This window comes from Schistocerca cancellata, chromosome 2 (genome assembly GCF_023864275.1).
Source record: "Schistocerca cancellata isolate TAMUIC-IGC-003103 chromosome 2, iqSchCanc2.1, whole genome shotgun sequence".
Classification (NCBI taxonomy): Eukaryota; Metazoa; Arthropoda; class Insecta; order Orthoptera; family Acrididae; genus Schistocerca; species Schistocerca cancellata.
This window is the reverse complement of record NC_064627.1, coordinates 288,018,157-288,042,267: the sequence shown is the minus strand read 5'-3', so window position 1 is coordinate 288,042,267 and position 24,111 is coordinate 288,018,157. Positions and strand designations below refer to the sequence as shown.

Sequence of the window (24,111 nt, the reverse complement as noted above, 5' to 3'; positions counted from 1 at the left end):
ATGCGTGTCAGAAGTATGCGGAAAACAGTACAGTCGTTGTCGAAATGCAGAAACAGAGCCATTGGTCTGAAGTCCGGAAGGGCATGATGATTGGCTTTCGAGCTAAGGGTGGAAGCATTTCTGAAACGGATAGCTTTGTAAACTGTTTGCATGCCGCCGTTTTTAAAGTACTGTTTACCGTACATGGTAAAATGGCGCTATCTATAACCAATGCCGAGGCAACTGTGATACACCACGGACCACAGGCGACAGTGATGAACGACGTCTACAGAGATTTCTAAGGGCGAACAGACGTGCAATTGTTGAGCAACTTACCGGCCAGATGAACCTAGGGGCTACCAACAGTCTCCTCAACGGCCTTTCAGCGAACGTTCGTGCATATGGGCGTCTGCAGCAGGTGCCTGGTTCATGCGCCTATGCTGACTTCTGGCGATGAAGGCTGGAATGTGCAAACCAGTACCGTAACTGGTCGTCCGCTGAGTTGCGAGAGGTGGCTTTTTCAGACGAATCGCGTTTTATGCTCCATCGGACGAATGGCCGTTCAATAGTCTGAAAGATCAGTGCCAGAAGAGGGAGCGTTATGGTATGTGGAATGCTTTCGTGGCATTCACTGAGTAACCTAATCATTCTGGAAGGCACAGTGGACCAACAAAAGTATTCATCTATCCTGTCCACCCCTAGATGCTAAGTATGATAGCATTTACGAATAGACAGTGGAGTATGTCACACAGCTCGCAGTGTTCCTGGATGGTTGACCAGGTACTTCTTTGTTCACCATTTTCTCTGGATTTAAATCCAATTGAGGATCTGTAGGATCACCGTCATCGATGTGTTTGCATCATGGATTCTCAAACGAGAAACCAAGTGCAGCTTTCCGCGGCACTGGAGACGAGACTTTCCAGAACTTCCACTGTTCAGGATTTTGTCAGGTGATTACATTAATGTAACTGGACCGTCTATTACCGCAATCCTCAACGTTTCTCTGTGGTGTCTGATGTTTGTATCTGTAGAAATTGTGGTGTCACCGCCGGACACCACACTTGCTAGGTGGTAGCCTTTAAATCGGCCGCGGTCCGCTAGTATACGTCGGACCCGCGTGTCGCCACTGATTGCAGACCGAGCGCCGCCACACGGCAGGTCTAGAGACACTTCCTAGCACTCGCCCCAGTTCTACAGCCGACTTTGCTAGCGAAGCTACACTGACAAATTACGCTCTCATTTGCCGAGACGATAGTTAGCATAGCCTTTAGCTACGTCATTTGCTACGACCTAGCAAGGCGCCATTACCAGTTTATATTGAGATTGTTATTAATGTACCGTCAAGAGCGATGTACACCAATTATGGATTAAAGTTAAGTATTCCAGAAGCTATGTACTATTTTTGGCTACTATAATTCCTTGTCATTTTCCAGATCTCACGCCAGCCTGCGTGAGCTTAAACGCGTGCCTTTCGGCTTCCTCCAAACTCCGTGAATTGGCTCCTGCCAATTCACAACAGAAATCTACTTTTAATTGTATTCACTGTCTCCTAGAAAATAGCGACACAAACCTAAGTAATGCGAAATTGATCAACAGATGTCACTCGAGGCAGACCCGCCAGTATAAAAGGAGGCGGAGGGTACTGTGTTGTCAGCAGAGGAACAGAATGGGTCGGTCAAAAGAGCACTGTAATTTGGGCCTAGTCATCGGATGTCACTAGAGTAACACATCCATCAGCGACATTTCAACCCTTCTAAAACTGCGCAAATCCACTGTTGATCTGACTGTGGGCTGGAGACACGAAGGAAAATTCGTAGCTAAATCAACGCTATGGAGACGTCACGTACTGACGGACAGGGACCGTCACCATTGCAGCGGATGGGTGTAAAAAATCGTATGAAACCAGCGGAAGAAATTCTGAGTCCCAAAGTGGTACCAGCAGTCCAACCAGCACAGTAACTGTGCATAAGGAGTTAAAAAGAATGGGATCCAGTTGTCAAGCAGCTTCTGATTAGCCAGACAGTTTTGTAGTCATTGCTAAGCGACGCTTGAGGTAGTGTAGAGAGCAATCCCGCTGGACAGAGGATGACTGAAAATAAGTGATGTGGACTGATCGATCGCGCTATACCCTGCAGCAGTCAGAAGGGAAGGTTTGGTTTGGCGAATGCGTGGAGAACGTTACGTGTGTAGATGCAACAATGAGGTACAGAGGACGTGGTGTTATTGTATGGGATTATTTTTCGTGCTTTGTGTGTGGTCCCCTTGTTGCACGTAAGAAAACGCCAAATGCGGGCGGAAACAACATTGTGTACTGCGCACAGTAGAGGAACAGTTCGGAAAGGAAGAGTCTTTGTATCAGCATGACAATGCGCCCTGTCAGAAAGCGGAATTAGGGAGGCAATGGTTTATGTATAAGACTTTCCCGAAATGGACTGGCCTGCCCAGAGTCCCGACTTGAACCCAATGGAACACCTTTGGGATTATTTCGAATGTCGATTTCGTTCCAGACCCCAGCGTAAAACATGACCACCTTCTCCGGTTTCTGCTCTTGAGGAAGACATGCAGACACCTCAGTGATAGGGTTCTCAGCAGAGTTCAAACCGTAATAAAGGCGTAGGATGGACGCTCCGCAAATTAATGTACATAAATAGGTGCCCGGATAGTTGGTGGTGCTAAGGTCTTGAGGGACTAAACTGCTGAGGTCATCGATCCCTAAGCTTACACACTATTTAATGTAACTTAAACTAACTTACGCTAAGGACCACACACACACACACACACACACACACACACACACACCCGCGCGCGCGCGCGCGCACACGCCCGAGGGTGGACTAGAACCTCCGACGGCGGAGCCACGCGAACCGTGCCAAGAGACCTGAGATCGCGCGGGGTACCCCGGATACTTCTGGTCAGCTCGTACACATCTCGGCTAATGCAGAACGCTAGCGTATTATTCGCTCTATCATTCACACATTCGCTCCTGTTTCTTTCTGTTACGTATTCTCCCAGGTACTTCAATACGTCCACATAGCGTTTTCCAATCCCCAGTGGTATAAAACATCTTTGTATTGTTGTAGGCGATCATCAGTCCCACCTTTTTGTCTATCTTGCTTTGTCGAGTTGCGTCTTTGGGTCTTCTTCGGTCTTACTGTCGCTTTGTGGTCCTCAAGGGCTAGGCAGTCCACTTGGACCCTACTGTCCTTTTTGTCTCTCACATGCGTCTTTTGTATTCCCATTTTCTCGTTTATTGCTCTGAATTTTCTGGTCATTTCGTTGAACAGAACTGGTGACAATCCATTTCGCTGTTTGACACCGGTCTTGACCTCAAACTCTTCCGCTAGCGCTCCTCTAAATCTCTACCATCCCTTTTCGTCTGCCAAAATTTCAGTTATTAGTTCTCGTGTAATGCCGTGTAATTCTCTGTTCTTGACGGACTCATATCACTTCGGGTGAAGCCCACGAAGTCATTTTTTAAAAGTCCTATATTCTATCAATTGTTTCGGTATAAACATACACTGACGGAAAAAAGCAACACCAAAAAATAACATAGAAAATGAAATTTCGGGAATACATTTGTCTAGACAACATATTTAAGTGATTAACACTGCAAGATCACAGGTTAGTGTAAGCACGAGATAAGCCATTGCTAATGTGAAATGTTGGTACATTAATAACTGGTGTAACTATCAGAATGTTGAATGTAAGCATGTAAGAGTGCATGCATTGTATTACACAGGTGCCGGATGTCAGTTTGTGAGATGAAGTTCATTAGCTGTTGCACTTGGTCGATCAGTAATGGGGCGGTTAATGCTGTTTGCGGTTGATGCTTGAGTTGTCGTCCGATGGTGACCCATATGTGCAAGGTTGGAGGCAGATCTGTTGATCGTGCAGACCAACGCGACATGTCGATATTCTGTAGAGCATGTTAGGTTACGACAGCGCTACGTGAGCGAGTGTTATCCTGTTGGAAACACCCCCTGGAATGCTGTTCATGAACTGCGGCACAACAGGTCGAATCACCAGATTGACGTACAAAATTGCAGTCAGACTAAAGGGATAACCACGAGAGTAATACTGCTGCCGTAAGAAATCTCACCCCACACCATTTATATACTTTCATTCCTCACACACACATATAAAGAAAATATGTTATGTGGACATGTGTCCGGAAACTCTTAATTTCCATGTTAGAGCTCATTTTAGTTTCTTCCACCTACGCTCAATGGAGCACGTTATCATGATTGCATACGGGATACTCTACCTGTGCTGCTAGAACATGTGCCTCTACAAGTACGACACAACATGTGGTTCATGCACGATGGAGCTCCTGCACATTTCAGTCGAAGTGTTCGTACGCTTCTCAACAACAAATTCGGCGACCGATGGATTCGTAGAGGCGGACCAATTCCATGACCTCCACGCTCTCCTGACGTCAACCCTCTTGACTTTCTTTTATGGGGGCATTTGAAAGCTCTTATCTACGCAACAACGGTACCAAATGTAGAGACTCTTTGTGCTCGTATTGTGGACGGCTGTGATACAATACGCCATTCTCCAGGGCTGCATCAGCGCAGCAGGGATTCCATGCGACGGAGGGTGGATGCATGTATCCTCGCTAACGGAGAACATTTTGAACATTTCCTGTAACAAAGTGTTTGAAGTCACGCTGGTACGTTCTGTTGCTGTGTGTTTCCATTCCATGATTAATGTGATTTGAAGAGAAGTAATAAAATGAGCTCTAACATGGAAAGTAAGCGTTTCCGTACACATGTGCACATAACATATTTTCTTTCTTTGTGTGTGAGGAATGTTTCCTGAAAGTTTGGCCGTACCTTTTTGTAACACCATATATATATATACAGATTGGCGCCGGTGGCGACACCTACAACGTGCTGATATGAGGAAAGTTTCCAATCGATTTCTCATACACAAATAGCAGTTGACCGGCGTTGCCTGGTGCAACGTTGTTGTGATGCCTCGTGTAAGGAGGACAAATGCGTACCATCACGTTTCCGACTTTGATTATGGTCAGATTGTAGCCTACCGCGATTGTGGTTTATCGTATCGCGACATTGCTGCTCGCGTTGGTCGAGATCCAATGACTGTTAGCAGAATATGGAATCGGTGGGTTCAGGAGGGTAATACGGAACGCCATGCTGGATCCGAACGGCCTCGTATCACTAGCAGTCGAGATGACAGGCATCTTATCCGCATGGCTGTAACGGATCGTGCAGCCACGTCTCGATACGTGAGTCAACAGATGGGGATGTTTGCAAGAAAACAACCATCTGCACGAACAGTTCGACGACGTTTGCAGCAGCATGGACTATCAGCTCGGAGACCATGGCTGCGGTTACCCTTGACGCTGCATCACAGACAGGAGCGCCTGCGATAGTGTACTCAACGACGATCCTTGGTGCACGAATGGCAAAATGAAAATCATAAAAACAAAACAAAAAATCATGCCAAGTCTTTCAGCAGTATCGCAGAAGGAACATCCAGCTTCTCGTAGCCCTATTACGTGATCTCTCTCAAATTCAGTAAGGTGTTGATAATGGCTTCTCTGTCTCCTTAAATGCATTCTTGGCTAACATCAGCTCACCACGTCCAATCTCAAAGGTAGCTAACTCTCACGACCATCTTTCAGACGTAGAAACGCGTCTACTATCTTTCGTTTATATCGCCCAACTCCTCCTTGGCGTTGTAATTTTTTTTTCAGTGTAATTTCTATACGTCCTCTCACCGTCTTAATCCGCTTGCTAATACCCAATCATACTTTCTATCTGTGTTTGTACTCTCTTCAGGACGAGTTTCAACAACACTTGATAACAGACCCTTTGTAAAGCTAGTCTTCCGTAGTTGTTTGCATGCCACTTGCCCCATTCTTAGGTACTGGCACTCTGTTCACATTCATCCATTTTCCTGGCAAGTTATTTGTTTTGAAAATCTGGCATATTGACTGATAACATTGACCATGTCGTCCACCGCCTTGTCGCCTCGCCACTTCATCATCTCGGCTGGTGTCCCATCTTCTCCAGTTGTGTTATCGCTTGTAGCCTGTGCGATCTCGTCCGTGGTTGAAAGGCTGGACTTCCTCTCTTCTGTGTCCTAGGAAATACTCGTACACACGCAAAACGTGGCGTCTTATTAAAAGCTAAATAGCGAAACGGTAAACCAGCACGTAACAAAGTCTTCTTATGTCTCTGTGTGGATAACCTACACTCCCAGTTCCGAGCGAGATCATGGAGAATCGTCTCTGGCTTTGACACGGAACGAGGACAATATCATGGCGTGGCTTAAACACGAGTGGAGACTCGGGTCACGTCTCGCGAATAATAATCTGCCGCGTCTCTGTTGCGATCTCTGCAGAACTGTCACGCCTCTCTTGGCGCCTGTATCCTCCCACTATGTGTATGCCTAAAGAAATGAAAGACTACGTGACTAAATAACAGGCAAGTATGCGACAAGTTATCGGTTATGCTTTTGCGAGTGAGCTTCATATCTGACTTGTAGCACCAAATTATTTTTCTTATAAACTTTTAGATGGCGTTACGCTTCATCGACACTAAAACTGATATTATATACGATTGACATTGTTACATATACATTAGATTTAGATACTTAGACTTCAAGGATGGAAAGGCTGTTGTGCTTTTCAGTCCGAAGAATGGTTTGATGCGGCCTTCCATGCTATTCTATCCCGTGCAAGCCTCTTCATCTCAAAGTACGTACTGCAACCTACATCCTTCTGAATCTGCTTACTGTATTTATATCTACGTCACCAGCTAAGATTTTTCACCCCACCCTCTCCCCGCTCCACACTTCCGTCCAATACCAAACTGATGATCCATTGATGTCTCAGAATGTGTCTTATCAACCGATCCCTTCTTCTAGCCATGTTTTGCCACAGATTTCTTTTCTGTCCAGTTCTATTACGTGACATATCCATCCAATCAACAACATTCTTCTGTAGCAACACATTTCGAAAGCTTCTATTCTCTTTTTTTCGAAACTGTTTATCGACCATGTTTCACTTCTATACAAGGCTACAGTTCAATCAAATACTTTCAGAAAAAGCTTCCTAACACTTAAATCTATATTCCACGTTTCTTCTGAAATGCTTTTCATCTTATATCCCCTCGCAAGACAATATCCATCCCGTTCAACTACCCTTTCAAATCCTTTGCTGTCTCTGGCAGAATTACAATGCCATCGGCAAAACTCATTTTTCTTTTCTTTTCCATGAACCTTAATTCCTAATCCAAATTTTACTTTGATTTGCTTTGCTGCTCTTTCAGTGTACAGATTGAATAACATCGGCAATAGGCTATAACCCTGTCTCGCTCTCTTCTCAACCCTCGATTAGTATAACTGCCGTCTCACCGACCGATGAAAGCTGACCTCAGGGAAGACCAGTTTAGGTTTCAGAAAAATGCACAACAGGCAAAGCAAAACTAACGTGACTATCTTAGAAAAAGAACCAAACGCAAATTTATACCCTTTGCTTATTTAGTGTAAGCTTTTGAGAAAATTGAGCGGAACACTCTTTGAAATTCTGAAGGTAAAAGCGATAACATGCAGGGTACGAAAAGTTATCTACAACTTGTGCAGAAACAAGATTGCATTCGCAAAAGACGAAGTATATGAAACGATAGCAGTAGTTAAGAAGGAAGTGAGGCAGGGTTGTAGCTTGTCAACAGAGTAACGCAATGTGTTCATTAAACAGGTAGTAAAGGAAACTAAGAAGAAATTTAAAAACAGAATGAAAGTTCAAGGAGAACAAGAAAAACTTTTGAAGTTTGTTGATGATGATGTAATTTTGTCAGTCACGGCGGAGTACTTGAAAGATAGGTGAACGGAATGGATAGTGTCTTGGCAACAAGCTATAAGATTAACATTAACAAAAGTAAAACAAGGGTATTGGAATACACTAGAATTACTTCGGGTTATGCTGAGGAAATTAGCTTATGTAATAAGACTCTCAAAGTAGTAGACGAGTTTTGATATTTGAAGAGCAAAATAGCTGATGATGGCCAAAGAAATGTGGGTATCAAATTCGCTATCAGTTTCTTCATGTAGGGTAGCACAGCCGTAAATTTGTTAAAGGCCAGAGTCATGCTTCGACCTCGGCTATTGATCAACAAATATGTTAAGTAGGGCTGGCTGGTTATCAACCGCTACAGGTACCGACAACATGACGTAAAACGCTGTTCAGTCACACTAATGTGACAAACTATCAAAAGCCTGAATAACCACCTTTTGCAGTTCTAACTGTGCCAGACATGCAGGAAGAGTCAGTGAGGTTCTGGTAAGTGTCGACAGGGATGTGGAGCCATGCCGAGTCCAATACCGGTGCCAGCTGTGGTAATTTCTCGGTTGAGAATCCGTGGGGTGACCAACCCGATCGAGGTAGCCCCACAGATTCTCGACTGGGTTTTGGAGTGTGGTGGCCATGGGAGTACAGTAAACTAAGCCTCGTGCTCTTAGAACCATGCACGTACACTGCGAGCTGTGTGACATGTTGCATTGTGCTGCTGGTAGATGCTATTGTACCGAGAAAAACCAAAATGCGTGTAGGGGTGGGCTTGGTGTCCAAAGTCAGATGCATGCTTTGGTTGATCCATTGTGCCTTCCAGAATATCATCCAGGGGACGCCCACACCTGAACATTCCCTTCAACTGGGACCCTTCCGACGAATGTTGCATGGCCGTTCAAACCAACGGCCATCTGCGCGATGGAGCATAAGTGAGATCCCCTACTATACCCGGAGGACAGGACAGATAGTTTAATTTGTGGAAAGGGGCCAAATTGAATGGCTGTCAGTTGCACTCTAACATACTACTTTATCCATTTGACAAACATTACAAGAGTAAAGAAAACATTAAAAACAGAGCAAACCAAACATTAATTTTAGAACTTAATTCCCGGCTAAATGCGCCATTCAATCTCACGCCTCAAGGGCAAAACAACTCTAATTTAAAACCGGCTGAAGGCCAATCACTTAAGATTGAAAAACAGGGATGTGAATTTAAAAGGCAGAAGGCCTTATCTCAAAACATTTCTCTAAATTAGGCTGAAGTCCCAAACAATCTCACACCTTAAGGGCAAAACAACTTTAATTTAAAATCGGGAAGAAGCCTTACGTAAACAAACAACAAGGACAAATAAGAAAAGGCAGCACATCAAACGGCGCTCAGAAGTTTCCAAGGGTCGGCCTTGAATTCAAAGACTAACGCTCGCTTAGGTGAGACAGGCAGTCGGCAGGCCCAACAATTCTCAATCTGACGGCAACCCAACCGACAGACAGTCAATGTACCAAGCGACAGGATAACTTCTGCTCCACCCGACCAGCACACAACAGGGAGTTCAACGAAACAACACAGAAGGTATCGGCGCCTACAACGAATTACACATTCAGCTGTCAAACTACACGCCGTACTGGACAACCACAACACAAAAGGAAAATACACTGCATGAATTTACGTCAATGGCCAGGGCAAATAACCACAAGGCATCAGATTTCGCTGGTTCACTTCAATTCAAAAATAATAAATTTAGTTAAACTCCACAGAAGGGCGGCTAGAATTTCGCCTACTTGAAAACACTCGTTGTTTGCTCGCGGGAATATCCCAACTGCCCACAACGTAATTCAAACGACACCATGTGAACAGCTGGGGCTGGCTGGTAGATTAAGTAAAGACTCAGCTTTCGTGTACGGGATGATCGGTGAGCCACGGACGTCGTATAAATGGGAACAGCCCCTCACACTCCGACCGCACGTGGATGCCTCCAGCGGCCCCGGCCAGACACGCGCCTGGGAGACTTCCTCGCTGCTCCACGCCAACCGACCAACTGCCCGCACACGGCACAGCCGGAATCTATAAGCGCTAGGCCAAAGATAGTACAAGGGTGCGAATATCGATACACGCTGCTGCTGTGACTCACGGAGAGAAAGGACAACAGCATAATCGCGATAACCGCGGGAGGCTAATAACAGAATAGCAAACAAGGTTTAATGCAAAGCATAACACGAGCCAGCCACGGCTCAATAGATGTGATTAATCCAAAAAGGCTATCAGTCGCCATTCAGTGGACGTCCACTTGCGGTACGTACGTGAAAATTCCACTCTTTGTCACCGATGAACAGAAGTCAGCATGAGTGCACAAATCTGCTGTGGTTGCTCATACGCAGCAACTTTCGCTAAACAGTCGTTGAGGAGACACTGTTGCTGGCCCCATGGTTCATCTGGTCGGTCAGTTGCTCTAGAGTTCCTCGTCTATTTGCCCGTACACATCTCCGCAGCCGTCGTTGACGCACGTTACAAACGACCCAAGGTGCACCACGGCTGCCGCGGCGACGTTTTGGATAGCAGTGTTACTTATAATCCGTCTTGACTGCATAAAATGTTTATTCACATGACCGGTTTCGGTTCCTCTAGAACCATCTTCAGATCTGCAATTTCGTTTACAGGAGTAACCCGTCCACACACCGCAACCTTCACATGCTGCGTCACATTGTAACATTGTAAAACGACTGATTGCGGTTATCCCATCAGAGATTGTCTGTTTTTGCAAAGTTTTGGGTAGCACCATTTTGCCACGCACGGTATACTGTAACCATGGTGGCACGCGAACAGTTTACAAAGCCATCCGTTTCGGAAATGCTTCAGCCCTTTGGCAGGAAGCCAATGATCATACCGTTTTGGACGTCAGATAAACTGCTCCGTTTCTGTATCACGACAACGACTTCACCGTTTTCCGCGTTCCATCAGCAAGTTTTATAGATGCTCCATTGTTAGTGTTACCACCTGCCGTCTGTGAGAGGTTATCGCAAGCTTACGACGAAAATAGGCTGTAGTAACATTAATGTGACTGGAACGTGTATATGCGCTTACAAGCAGCACACATGACTGTTCCGAAAGCGAGACCAAACACGTGCAAGCGTCAAGTTTACGATAAAAGATTTACTTAATATCATAATTGTCATAGTTGAATGTATTGGCACGTTCCTATACACTGTGTGTGCTCAACGTCCGTACTGACAAACATTCACATTTACGACAACAAGGAAAAGATTTCTGAAAAAGATAAGTATGCTAATATCGAATATAAATGTTATAAAGGCTTCTCTGAACGCATTTGTCTGTAGCCTAATACGAAAGTGTAACATGAACGAAATGAAGGCAATTGTATGTGTTACTGGAGACTGCTGAAGATAAATAAGAAAAACAAACTGAATGAATCAGAGAGAAAACAAATTTCTATCACAATTTTCCTAAAAGAAGAAATCGTTTGATAGAACAGATCCTGAGGTATCAAGGAATACTTAATTATGTAATGGAAAGAAGTGCCAGCGGTAAAAGTTGCAGAGCGAACCCAAGCATAGACTGCACTAAGCAGGTAGAAATAGGAGCCGGCCACTGTGGCCGAGCGATTCTAGACGCTTCAGTCTGGAACCGCGCGACCAGTACGGACGCATGTTCGAATACTGCCTCGGGCATGCATGTGTGTGATGTCCATGGGTTACTTAGGTTTAAGTAGTTCTAAATTCTAGGTGACTGACTGACATCAGAAGTTAAGTCCCATAGTGCTCAGAGCCATTTGAACCATTTTTTGAAATAGAAGTTGCAGATGTTATGCAGTGTCTTAGAGAGCTGCATCTATCTAAGTTGTGAAACTAAAGTCAGCGACAATAAAAATATGTAAACTTTGCATAAAATTAGCAGCATCCTGTTCATAATGGATGTGTTGAGCGCGGCCGAGAAATTAGAACATCTGTTCTAGGCATGAAAACAAACTATTGATCAGAGTGCGAAGCAACATAAAAATTTACAGCGTCTCCGTGTCAAATGGCGTTCCACAATCAAGCCGACCAAATAGCGAAGAGCACTTTCAAAGAAGAGAGATCATTCTTTGCACACATTCGGACTTTGAAGTTACAATAAACAAAGGAGCATTCGATGAATGGTGCAGTTTCTAAGAAACGTATCAGATTCCAGGAGACAACTAATCATTCCTAAAAGAAAAGTTATTCAGAGTTTGAACTTGTACGAAGTCGTCATACGAATGCGAAAACTGACACGGATTTCACATTTCCATAGACTCGAAGTTTAACTTAACCTTTCTATGTTGTATAGGTCACCTTACCACCTTTCAGGAGTGGCAGATGTAAATTACCTATTGCTCTGCTGTTCCTACGCAAGATAGAGGCAAAAGTCCATACGGCACTTGTCGAACTGTGCCGAGTTTCCTCGATAGCCGAAAATGTGTGCCCACATCGTGAAATATTGGAAATGAACATTCACCTTAAAATGTACGAAGATACCGAGACAGTAGCTGGTGGCAACTGTCTAGTCCTTTACTCGTAACTGGTTACTTGTATTCACAGCGTTAATTCCTATTCTCTGTCGGTTGTTTATTTCAAGACTGCTCGTTTGACAACTCAAAGATACAGTAAGAAAGTTTGTGTTATTTCGTTACAGTAGGTAATTGAGAACAATGAGAGTGATGTTTCGGACCCCCTCATACTCTTACGAATTTACGGACAGCCCTGCAGGTTTCATGGAATCAAATTCCTCCAGCACTACTTCAGACTTCAGTCGAGTCCATGCCATGCCGCCTTGCAGCACTTACGGGTGCTCACGGGGGCCCTACACGGTATTAGGCAAGTGTACCAGTTTCTTTGGCTCTTCAGTGAACAGACATGAGGCAGTCCACAAAACTAAGAGATAGGTATATATATTTTACACAAAACTTCATAATACGAAAAACTTTCAGTATGTGACTTGTATTTGCGTTCTGACTGGCAGTCATGTTAAGCTTTCTGGCCACTGGAAAAACATTCCAGTCGTTGTTCTATGCAACAAGAATTGCAGCAGATAACTTATCTGTAATAAATGAAATTGACTTTTGCAGACAATACTTCTAATAAATGAGTAAGGAACACCCAGATTTTTTTTTGGAAATAAAAGGAGACATTAGAAATGGCCAGACGCGAACCTGCTACCTCTCTTTTTATAGCTCATTAGACTGAGAATCACACTAGGGCTTGGACACTACTGTAGCATCTCCATATATGGTAGACACTACGTAAAGCAGGGCCGGCCACGGCGTGCCAGACTTCACGCGTGCAGCCTGTGCGAGTCTCGGAAGGGTCGAGGCCCGGTTGTCTGGCCCTTCTCGAAAGCCTCCGGAACAGCGCGCATTTTGTTTAGCATTGCGGTGCGGCGTTTTGCGGTCGGCACAACTCTGAGTTCGGCAGAATCGTGGAGTCAGCGCTAGTTATGCTTCGCTATTTGTTCTTAGTATTAAGATTGTTCACAGGTCCAGTGACTGTTTGCACAAAAAGAGGCAGTTTGGCGATCTGTAGCCATAGTCCTTTAAAATGAATGGGAATGGCGAAGAGAGGGACGAGAATCCTCAATTCGCTTAAGCGATGGGTATTGCTTATTTGCTGCGAAACGACATTTTAGCACCATACAGAAAGAACTTTAACTTTTAAATGACAATAAAAGAGCTAAAATTTGCAACTATCGACAGACGGGACTCATTGTTGTGTACATCAAGAAGCACCTTCAACTAAATTTGTGGGCATGGAGTACGCGAAGAAATTGATGGCACAAGTAGTAAAATACCTGAAGTTCCAGCCATTATTCCATTTTCAGTTGCAACTGTTTTCAATGGAAATGAAAGAAGAGGTTGCACACTTCATATATTACTGCAAGTTCATTGGTTAAGTCGAGGGGCATAGGTGGAACGATTTCTCGATTTAAATCTCGCTATTGTCGAATTTTTGAAGGAAAAATGAGTGCAGAAACGAAAATTAGAATATCTGACACGGATTGCAGACTTCGCATTTTAAGTGGACATGACCGCACACTGCCCACAGTAAGACACTGCAAGGTAACTTCTTTCCTATTTGATGGAGAAGCATTTAAAAGAAAATCTGATAAAGACAATCCAGTTCCCTAAGACCACTGGCGTTAAAGAAAGCGTGAGGTTTGAAGAATTCGTTGTGGCCTTGGAGGAATTACAAAGATTGGTTTATAAAGATTTTGATGACATTCTCAGTCTTACATCTGCTTTCGAGCTGTTTACTAGACCGTTTGCCGATTCAGTTGAAAGCTCCCTTATGGATGTGCACTGACCTTCAAGGTAATTCTATTTTAATTACAGATTCCTTTTCGTTAAAACTGTTCAGAACATCTACAGTGATTTTATTCAAGTAGAATTTCCAAGTCTCCATAATGAGGTTGCAAAAGTGCTACAATATTTCGTACGACATATTGGACCTGTTTGCTACTATTAAACTAAATAAGTCATCATTACGTGGCAAGCTGAGTGTGAAACTCTGTGAAATAGTCTGCGTCTGCCCATATGCTGGCGCTTTGTACCAAATAAAATTACATTGTGTCCTCAGTGCTCCAAAGATAATTAATTAATACTGAACACCACGCCCGGATTCCCGGGTTCGATTCCCGGCGGGGTCAGGAATTTTCTCTGCCTCGTGATGACTGGGTGTTGTTTGATGTCCTTAGATTAGTTAGGTTTAATTAGTTCTAAGTTCTAGGGGACTGATGACCATAGAAGTTAAGTCCCATAGTGCTCAGAGCCATTTGAACCAATACTGAACACTTATTTTGTTCGTGATATATACTGCTGAAAAATGGTTCAAATGGCTCTGAGCACTATGGGACTTAACTTCTGAGGTCATCAGTCCCCTAGAACTTAGAACTACTTAAACCTAACTAACCTAAGGACGTCACACACATCCATGCCCGAGGCAGGATTCGAACCTGCGACCGTAGCGGTCGCGCGGTGCCCTCCTGAGAAATATGAAATATAAAACCAAATTGTATGCAGTACGACTGTACTGCCATTTAAACTCGGCGCGTTCGCTGTTTTCCCCACTTCGCCTTTGTTGCACTCAGACAGCGCGGTGTGGAGGAAATGTGAAGCGAGGCTGAGCACTTTGGCACTCGGGCCCGCGAATGGCCCGCGAGCCGAAATCTTGGCCACCCCCGATGTAAAGGCTGCATCTGCAGTCATTATTTAGTACTTAACTGTGACAAACTACATCAAAATGACGCGCCATAGATCATCATTGTGCTGTAGCAGTGAAATTCCCTACTTTCTTAGACCAGAAGTTAAAAAAAGCATAAAACTCGGGTAGCCTTTAACTGCCAGCATTGTAGTTTCCTGTCATCTTATTATAAACAATCGTATCTAAAATATGTTTACGAGAGATCCTCATTCTGTTGATGCTTTGAAACAGTTTGTATTCACAATACGTAATCTATAATAAGAATAAAAAAAAAATCAATTCCAGAGTTTCACTCCATCCAATATGGCGGTTTCTAAGTTCTGCCTGTAACGTAGAAATAATGTCACATCTTATTGGTCACGTTCCTCTCCACCGAGACAAAAATCTGACGTGCCAGATTCTTCGTATCACGCTTCGCAATGAACTGAAATAAGGAATTCCTTGCTGTGGTGTCACTAACTCCTCATCAGGGGCGAATTAATTATACGGACCCTGTAACGAACTTGTGACGTCACACTAGTCGGCTTGTCCGCAACACTTCGCGAACGCTCGGCTCCGTGCAGGAACCATGGGAAATCGGTATATAATTGAAAAGGTACCCATTAAAGCTCTTAACTTTGTGTGCTGTCGAGAGCTCACAGGCATTTAAAAGCGCAGTCATGAATTATTAAACTTGTCTGAAATAGTTACTTGCTTCCGCCGGAGACAACTACTATAGTCCGATCACATACGATGGCGGGCTGCGCATATCGAGGCACCGACGAGGATTGCATTGTTGACGATTCCAAGCAACAGTTGTGATACGGGCATGCGCGTGCTTTCCGCTTAAAGAAAGCGTATATACTGCAAATTATGTCACTCCCTAGCTTATGCGGAGGGAAGGAAATATGATTTTGGCGCGAATTGTGCCCTCCGCCACACACCGCTTGGTGGCTAGCGGAGTATATATGTAGATGTAGCTGTAGATGTATCATTTACCACCACCATCAGCGATGACAACTCGCAACAAACGGAATAAAAATTCACTAAACAATTCCCTACGATCATGTTTAATTCTCGCATTACCTACGGGATTCAGAGCAGAGCGCTCAGAACACTACTGAACGCTCGTTGGCTCTCTGACACTGCGTGATGTAGATGCGCAGAACAACCTGACCGCCATCGTTCGTGACTACAACATTAGCACCCGTAAGACTTGCAGTGTCACGTGCTGTCACGTACGAGCCACGGGTTGTCTTTCTCGTGGGCGTCGGTCCTCATCCACGTGCGTTTTCACGTCCCGTGAGAGAACGGATGAACGGGTCATTTCTGATCACACGCTGGTATGCTGCTTCAGTGCTCTCAGCTCGGAATGGCTTTCGCTTGTACCCTTTAGCATTGTCTACATCTACATAAATATTCAGCAAGCCACCATACGCGGCATGGTGAAGGGTACCGCGTACCACTGCTAGTCATACCATATGTGTTCCACTCGCAAATGGAGCGAGTGAGAAACAACTGTCCATATGCTTCCATATGAGCTCTGATTTCTCTTTTCTCCACGATCACTGCGTGAGATGTGTATTAATAATAGTAGGATCATTCTGCAGTGGATCGCAAATGTATATTCTCACGCGTTTCTCAATATTGTTTGGCGAACAGAAAGTCGTCTTCCCTCCAGGGATTCCAATTTGAGTTGATGAAGCATGCAGAACAACTGTGCGATCCATTCTAGAGTATTGCTCAAGTATTTGCGATACCTACCGGGTAGGATTAAAGTAAGACATCGAAGCAGTTCAGAAGCAGTACTCGAGAGCAAGTCGCACAGCAGTTCTGCAGGCGGTATCCTTCATAATAAGCTAAGCTTTCCTAGAATTCTCCCAATAAATCGAAGTCGCCAAACTTTGCAACGTAAAGCCTAGATCTTTAATCGACACTAATACCGCATTCGAACATAGCATTTTCTTATTCATCTCTATTAACTTTCATTTTTAGCTATTCATTACGTCAAGTAGAAAATCTATCAAAGTCCTCCTGTATTGCCGGCCGGGGTGACCGAGCGTTTCTAGGCGCTACATTCTGGAACCGCGAGACCGCTACGGTCGCAGGTTCGAATCCTGCCTCGGGCATGAACGTGTGTCCTCAGGTTAGTTAGGTTTAAGTAGTTCTAAGTTCTAGGGGACTGATGACCCATAGGGCTCAGAGCCATTTGAACGATTGTTATTCCTGTATCCTCCTACAGTTACTCAAAGAAGACGTCGTCTAGTACACTATAGCGTCATCAGCTAACAGTCGCAGAGTGCCGCTTACCCGAACCGGCAGATCGTTTATGTATATATAAAACAAGTGAGGTCCTATCACACTTCGGACGATTCCTTCGTCTCCGATGAACATCTCCGATGAACACTGGACGTCGAGGACAATGTACTGAATGTTCTTACTTGAAAAAGTTAGAGCCAGCCACATATCTGAGAACCAATTCTGCATGCTCGTCTCTTCGTTAATAGTTGCAGTGTAGGATAGTGTCAAGCGCTTTTCGAAAATGCAGGAACTTAGTTGTATACAACTAAGAGCTCTGTAAAGTGATGACTAGTGAGACAGGCGCAGATGACACGCATAGAGGAAGGCAAGATATGTCGATACTGAAATCTTTCTCTTAGACAAATACGTGGGGAGAAAAAAATGGCTCAAATGGCTCTGAGCACTATGGGACTTAACATCTGAGGTCATCAGTCCCCTAGATCTTAGAACTACTTAAACCTAACCAAACTAAGGACATCACACACATCCATGCCCGAGGCAGGATTCGAACTTGCGACCGTAGCGGTCGCGCGGTTCCAGACTGAAGCGCCTAGAACCGCTCGGCCACAACGGCCGGCATACGTGGGGAGAATCTGACCGTATTGTTATAAGAGAACAGTCCCCGGATTTGTCTGAAATTATAGGAGACACGGAGAACCTAAAACTGGATGACAAGGCGGTTGTTTGAAACCCACTCATCCCATAAACCTACCGAGTCACTGGATGATAACCGTTTCACTGGTTCTCTCTAAAACAGGAATGCCTTATGGGCACTTTACATCAAGTGATATGGCAGATCAAAATTTTCGGCCCAGTGATAGTCTCATTGGGTTCTTGTGGAAAGCTTCATACTGGTACTTTGGAAAATATCTAAATGTTTTAGGCTATTTTGGTACGATTATCGTCCACAAAATTGTGAAGGGATATGATGATTCGTATCGTATACAGGGTGGTCCATTGATCGTGACCGGGCCAAATATCTCACGAAATAAGCGTCAAACGAAAAAAACTACGAAGAACGAAACTTCTCTAGCTTGAAGGGGGAAACCAGATGGCGCTATGGTTGGCCCGCTAGATGGCGCTGCCATAGGTCAAACGGATATCAGCTGCGTAATTGAAATAGAAACCCCCTTTTTTATTATATATTCCGGTAGTACGTAAAGAAATATGAATGTTTTAGTTGGACCACTTTTTTCGCTTTGTAATAGATGGCGCTGTAGTAGTCACAAACATATGGCTCACAATTTTCGACGAACAGCTGGTACGTTTGAACATTTTATTTCCTTTGTTCCAATGTGATACATGTACCTTTGTGAACTTATCATTTCTGAGAACGCATGCTGTTACAGCATGATTACCTGTAAATACCACATTAATGAAATAAATCCTCAAAATGATGTCCGTCAACCTCACTGCATTTGGCAATACGTGTAGCGACATTCCTCTCAAGAGCGAGTAGTTAGCCTTCCGTAATGTTCGCACATGCATTGACAATGCGCTGACGCATGTTGTCAGGCGTTGTCGGTGGACCACGATAGCAAATATCCTTCAACTTTCCCCACAGAAAGAACGGGGACGTCAGGTCCGGTGAACGTGCGGGCCATGGTATGGTGATTCGACGACCAATCCACCTGTCATGAAATATGCTATTCAATACCGCTTCAACCGCACGCGAGCTATGTGCCGGACATCCATCATGTTTGAAGTACATCACCATTCTGTCATACAGTGAAACATCTTGTAGTAACATCGGTAGAACATTACGTAGTAAATCAGCATACATTGCACCATTTAGATTTCCATCGATAAAATGGGGGCCAATTATCCTTCCTCCCATAATGCCGCACCATACATTAACCCACCAAGGTCGCTGATGTTCCATTTGTCGCAGTCATCGTGGATTTTCCGTTGCCCAGTAGTGCATATTATGCCAGTTTACGTTACCGCTGTTGGTGAATAACGCTTCATCGCTAAATAGAACGCGTGTAAGAAATCTGTCATCGTCCCGTAATTTCTCTAGTGCCCAGTGGCAGAACTGTTCAAAGTCGTCGCCATGCAATTCCTGGTGCACAGAAGAATGGTTCGGGTGCAATCGATTTTGATGTAGCATTCTCAACACGGACGTTTTTGAAATTCCCGATTCTCGCGCAATTTGTCTGCTACTGATGACGTTTTTGAAATTCCCGATTCTCGCGCAATTTGTCTGCTACTGATGTGCGGATTAGCCGCGACAGCAGCTAAAACCTCTACTTGGGCATCATCATTTGTTGCAGATCGTGGTTCACGTTTGACATGTGGCTGAACACTTCGTTTCCTTAAATAGCATAACTATCCGGTGAACGGTCCGGACACCTGGATGATGTCGTCCAGGATACCGAGCAGCATACATAGGACACGCCCGTTGGGCATTTTGATCGCAACAGCCATACATCAACACGATATCGACCTTTTCCGCAATTGGTAAACGGTCCATTTTAACACGGGTAATGTATCACGAAGGATATACCGTCCGCACTGGCGGAATGTTACGTGATACCACGTACTTACACGTTTGTGGCTATTACAGCGCCATCTATCACAAAGCGAAAACAGTTGTCCAACTCAAACATTCATATTTGTTTACGTACTACACGAATATGTAATAAAAAATGGGGGTTCCTATTTTAAAAAAACGCAGTCCATATCCGTTTGACCTATGGCAGCGCCATCTAGAGGGCCAACCATAGCGCCATCTGGTTTCCCCCTTCAAGCTAGACGAGTTTCGTTCTTTGTAGTTCTTTCGTTTGATGCTTATTTCGTGAGATATTTGGCCCGGTCACTATCAATGGACCACCGTGTATATTCAAACTGAAACAAAACTAATATTAAAACAACTGCAATCCCGACCATTTTTAAAAGTTGACTGATTCGTAGCGAAATGATTATACATCAGCTACCTTTCGGCAGTTTCAATAAAAATGAAACATAATAGAAAGAAGTGTTACTGAAACGTGCTGCACGCAGTCTGGGACACAAATATTTAAATGTATTATTGCAGTACAGACATTACGAATTGTAGAAAAGTCTTAAAGAAACGTAAATGTAAACGAAATCTGTATCTCATTGTTTATGGTAGCTACTGTACAGTGGTCCATATGGGCAAGACTAACAGGTACAGTGAAATCGACTGTCCAGTGAGATTTTGTACAAGAGCTACGTCGCCTGGCAAAAGGAAGTGAAGCTCCCAAAAGACGTGATCAGATGTTAATGTAACTTTGTACACGTGCACGCCATCAGTGTGTATGTGCATAATTAGAGATTCAGTTCTCCGTGACAGGTAGGACGATGACCAGACCGCATTAGTGATGTTAAAGTTCAGTCTTGGCACCAGATCTAGCAGGGTAAGTCAACATCGTCAAATGATGAGCGATCGCTGTGAAGGACACGCAGATTCCGCTTACTCGTGTGAGTCAGCGTTATCAGCTCCTGACGGACTGTAAGATAGGCCTTATTTTGGGCCTCCATTTGGCTAGCTGGTCAATCGCGCAATATCAAAGTTTTTTGGGCATTCGGATGTGATAGTGGCTTGACTTTTTTCCCCATTTTATTGGCTTTCCAGTCTTGCCCATTCAGCCATCTCAGTAATCGAGAGGATTGTCTTGTCAGTTATGACGATAAGAACGTAACGATATCACAACATCCAGTCCCCACGCGGCGAAAATCCCTAACCAAGCCGGGAATAGAACCTGGGCCTATTCGGTTAGCCATCTGCCGCGCTGACCGCTCAGCTACCGATGCGAAGTTGCGGCTTGATGTTGGACTGCATGGGAACATGAATGCGGGCATATTGGCCGTCAAGATTACGGTCGATCACATCTGACCACCCAAAGGGAGGAATGCCATATAGTGGACCAAGTACATAGTAACCTTCACATCTGCGTCTGCTATCACGCAACAAAGTGAGAACTTGTGCTTAATACGATTAAACTGGACGCGTTACTTGGTATCACCAAGATTTTGGTTGTTTGAAAATGGAGTAATGCCAAAACGCGTAAGAAGGAATGAAATAAAATAACTGTAATCAAGTCGATAGTTCTGTTATAAGGAAAGTAAATTTTCGTAATGCTGTATTTTTTAAATTTTATTTCGATGTTTATCTCATGTACATACAACAGATTTTGAGACAATAATGACTCATCTGCAGGTACTCCTTAGATCGATTGTACGTGCATTTGATAAACATCAAAATAAAGTAAAAAATACAACTGTAAGGAAACTTCCTGGCAGGTTAAAACTGTGTGCCGGACTGAGACTCGAACTCGGGACCTTTGCCTTTCGCGGGCAAGTGCTCTACCAACTGAGTTACCCAAGCACGACTCACGCCCCGTCCTCACAGCTTTAGTTCTGGCAGTACCTCGTCTCCTACCTTCCAAACTGGAAACATCCCCCAGGCTGTGGTTAAGCCACGTCTCCGCAATATCCTTTCTTTCAGAAGTGCTAGTTCTGCATGGTTCGCAGGAGAGCTTCTGTAAAGTTTGGAAGGTAGGAGACTAGGTACTGGCAGAAGTAAAGCTGTGAGGACGGGGCGTGAGTCGTGCTTGGGTAGCTCAGTTGGTAGAGCACTTGCCCGCGAAAGGCAAAGGTTCGGACTTCGAGTCTCGGTCCGGCACGTAGTTTTAATCTGCCAGGAAGTTTCATATCAGCGCACACTCCGCTGCAGAGTGAAAATCTCATTCTGGATACAACCGTAAGGAAATTGAGTTTTATTAAAAGTACCCTCTGAAAATCATATGGGTATTCGGTACATAACCGTCACTACAAAAAGTAATGTCAGTGGCAGACTACTGAGCGGTGGCAAGGTCGACAGTGACGTCAGCGTCGCGGTTTGCTACTGCGCACACGATCCATGGTCCTTAACCAGGCCAGTCCTTTAGTTAGCTTTCTCCGGATAACACGGATTTGCGGCAAAACATTTATATAGTACTTACCATATGGTGCTTTGGCTGTACACTCGTGAATCTCATCTTGTACCGTGTAGCCTACACCGCAACAGCGTCGGGGGATCATATTTCGAGGCAGAATCCCGGGTGCTGCATGCGAGCGTAAATGCACGGGCGGCGAGGCGAAACGTGAGCGAACGCGCGACTGCGCTCGTACGGGCAGCGTCGGGCGCACATGTCGTCGCGGTGGCGCGGGGTGTACGCGGCGCGGGGCGACGCCCAGCTGCGGGGGCGGCAGGGCGTGGGGGCGGCGCCGGCGGGCAGGCAGTCAGTGCGTGCGCGGCGGCGGAGGCGCGCGGACTCTGCGGGCTGGAGGCTAGGCCGGCCGTGGCGCAGCGCGGCGCTGCGGCCGAAGCAGAGGCCCACTATCAGCGAGACCCTGCGACCCCGCAGTATCTGCCTGCCCTCGGCCGCGCGCACAACGAGTGCTACCCTGCAGGCCGGCGCGACGCCTTGTCACGGCAACAGGTAGGGCGCCGCCCAGCACCAGCACCACTGTCTCTCTCTCTCTCTCTCTCTCTCTCTCTCTACGCGCTACTTCACACCGGACCGTCGGTGAGTACTTTAAGCCTCTTTTACATCAGCGACTTAACTGTCTCTACTCGTGGCAAGTAAGCCTACTGCAGCGCGCTAGCGTTTTATTCCTGTACCGACGAGGCGAACACGGCAAGTGCCATTAACCGATTTCCCAAAAACCTTCACTCAGTGGAAGAGAGCATAAAACGCACTGAGGTGACAGAAGCCGTGGGACAGCGATATGCAAACATAGAGACGGCGACATGATCGCGTATACAAAGTATAAAGGGGCAGTGCACTGTCGCGGCTGTCATTTGTACACGGGCGATCCATGAGAAAAGGTTCACGACATAACTATGGCCGCAAGACCGGTACTAACAGAATCCAGTTGGAGCGAGACGCGTGTGACATTCAATTTCGGAAATCGTTTGGGAGTTCATGCCGAGACTACAAAATTTCAGGCATTATCTCACGCCACAGACAACAATGGCTGACCCCCTTCACTTAACGATCGTGAGCAGCGGCTTGTGCATAGAGTTCTCGGTGGTAGTAAAAAAGGAACACCGCGTGAAGTAGCCAATAGAATCAATGTGGCACGTACGACGAACGTATCCGTAAGGACAGTCCGGCGAAATTCGACGTTAATGGGCTATGGCAGCAGACGACCTACGCGAGTGCCTTTACTAACAGCACGACGTTGTGTCTCCTGAGCTCGTGACCTTATCGGTGGCACCCTAGACGGCTGGAAAACCGTGGTCTGGCCAGATGACTCTAGATTTCAGTTGGTAAGAGTTGATGGTAGGCTTCGATCGTGGCGCAGACGCCACGAAGTCTCGGACCCAAGTTGTCAACGAGGACTGTGCATTCTGGTGGTGGCTCCATAATGGTGTGGTCAGTGTTTAGATGGAATGGACTGTGATCCACCTGAATCGATAACTGACTGAGAATATTTATGTTGAGCAACTTCGAGACCATCTACAAACCATTCATGGACTCCGTTTCCAAACAACGATGGAATTTTGTCGATGCCAGCGTGCCTTGTCACTGGACCACAATTGGTCGTGATTGATTTGAAGAGCATTCTAGACAGTTGGAGAGACTGATTTGGTCCAGATCGCCTGACATGAATCCCATGCAACGTTTATGGATCGGTTGGAGTGGCCGAGCGGTTCTAGGCACTAGGGACTTCATGCCTCGGGCATGGATGTGTGTGATGTCCTTAGGTTAGTTAGGTTTAAGTAGTTCTAAGTCTAAGGGGAGTGATGACTTCAGATGTTAAGTCCCATAGTGCTCAGACCCATTTGAACCATT

At 45.2% G+C, this 24,111-nt stretch overlaps 1 protein-coding gene across 2 annotated transcripts in view; it reads right to left on the bottom strand.

Moving 5' to 3' along the window:
• LOC126161641 (uncharacterized) overlaps window positions 1-22,493 on the bottom strand; it is a 375,151-nt gene extending 352,658 nt beyond the window's left edge. The window contains exon 1 of one of the 2 annotated variants that reach the window (XM_049917608.1): window positions 22,273-22,493. In XM_049917608.1, coding sequence (XP_049773565.1) covers window positions 22,273-22,351 — 79 coding nt within the window. In that variant the 5' untranslated portion in view covers window positions 22,352-22,493. The remainder of the gene's footprint in view (window positions 1-22,272) is intronic. The other variant, XM_049917610.1, reaches the window with a different exon arrangement.
• Window positions 22,494-24,111: the final 1,618 nt, after the last annotated feature.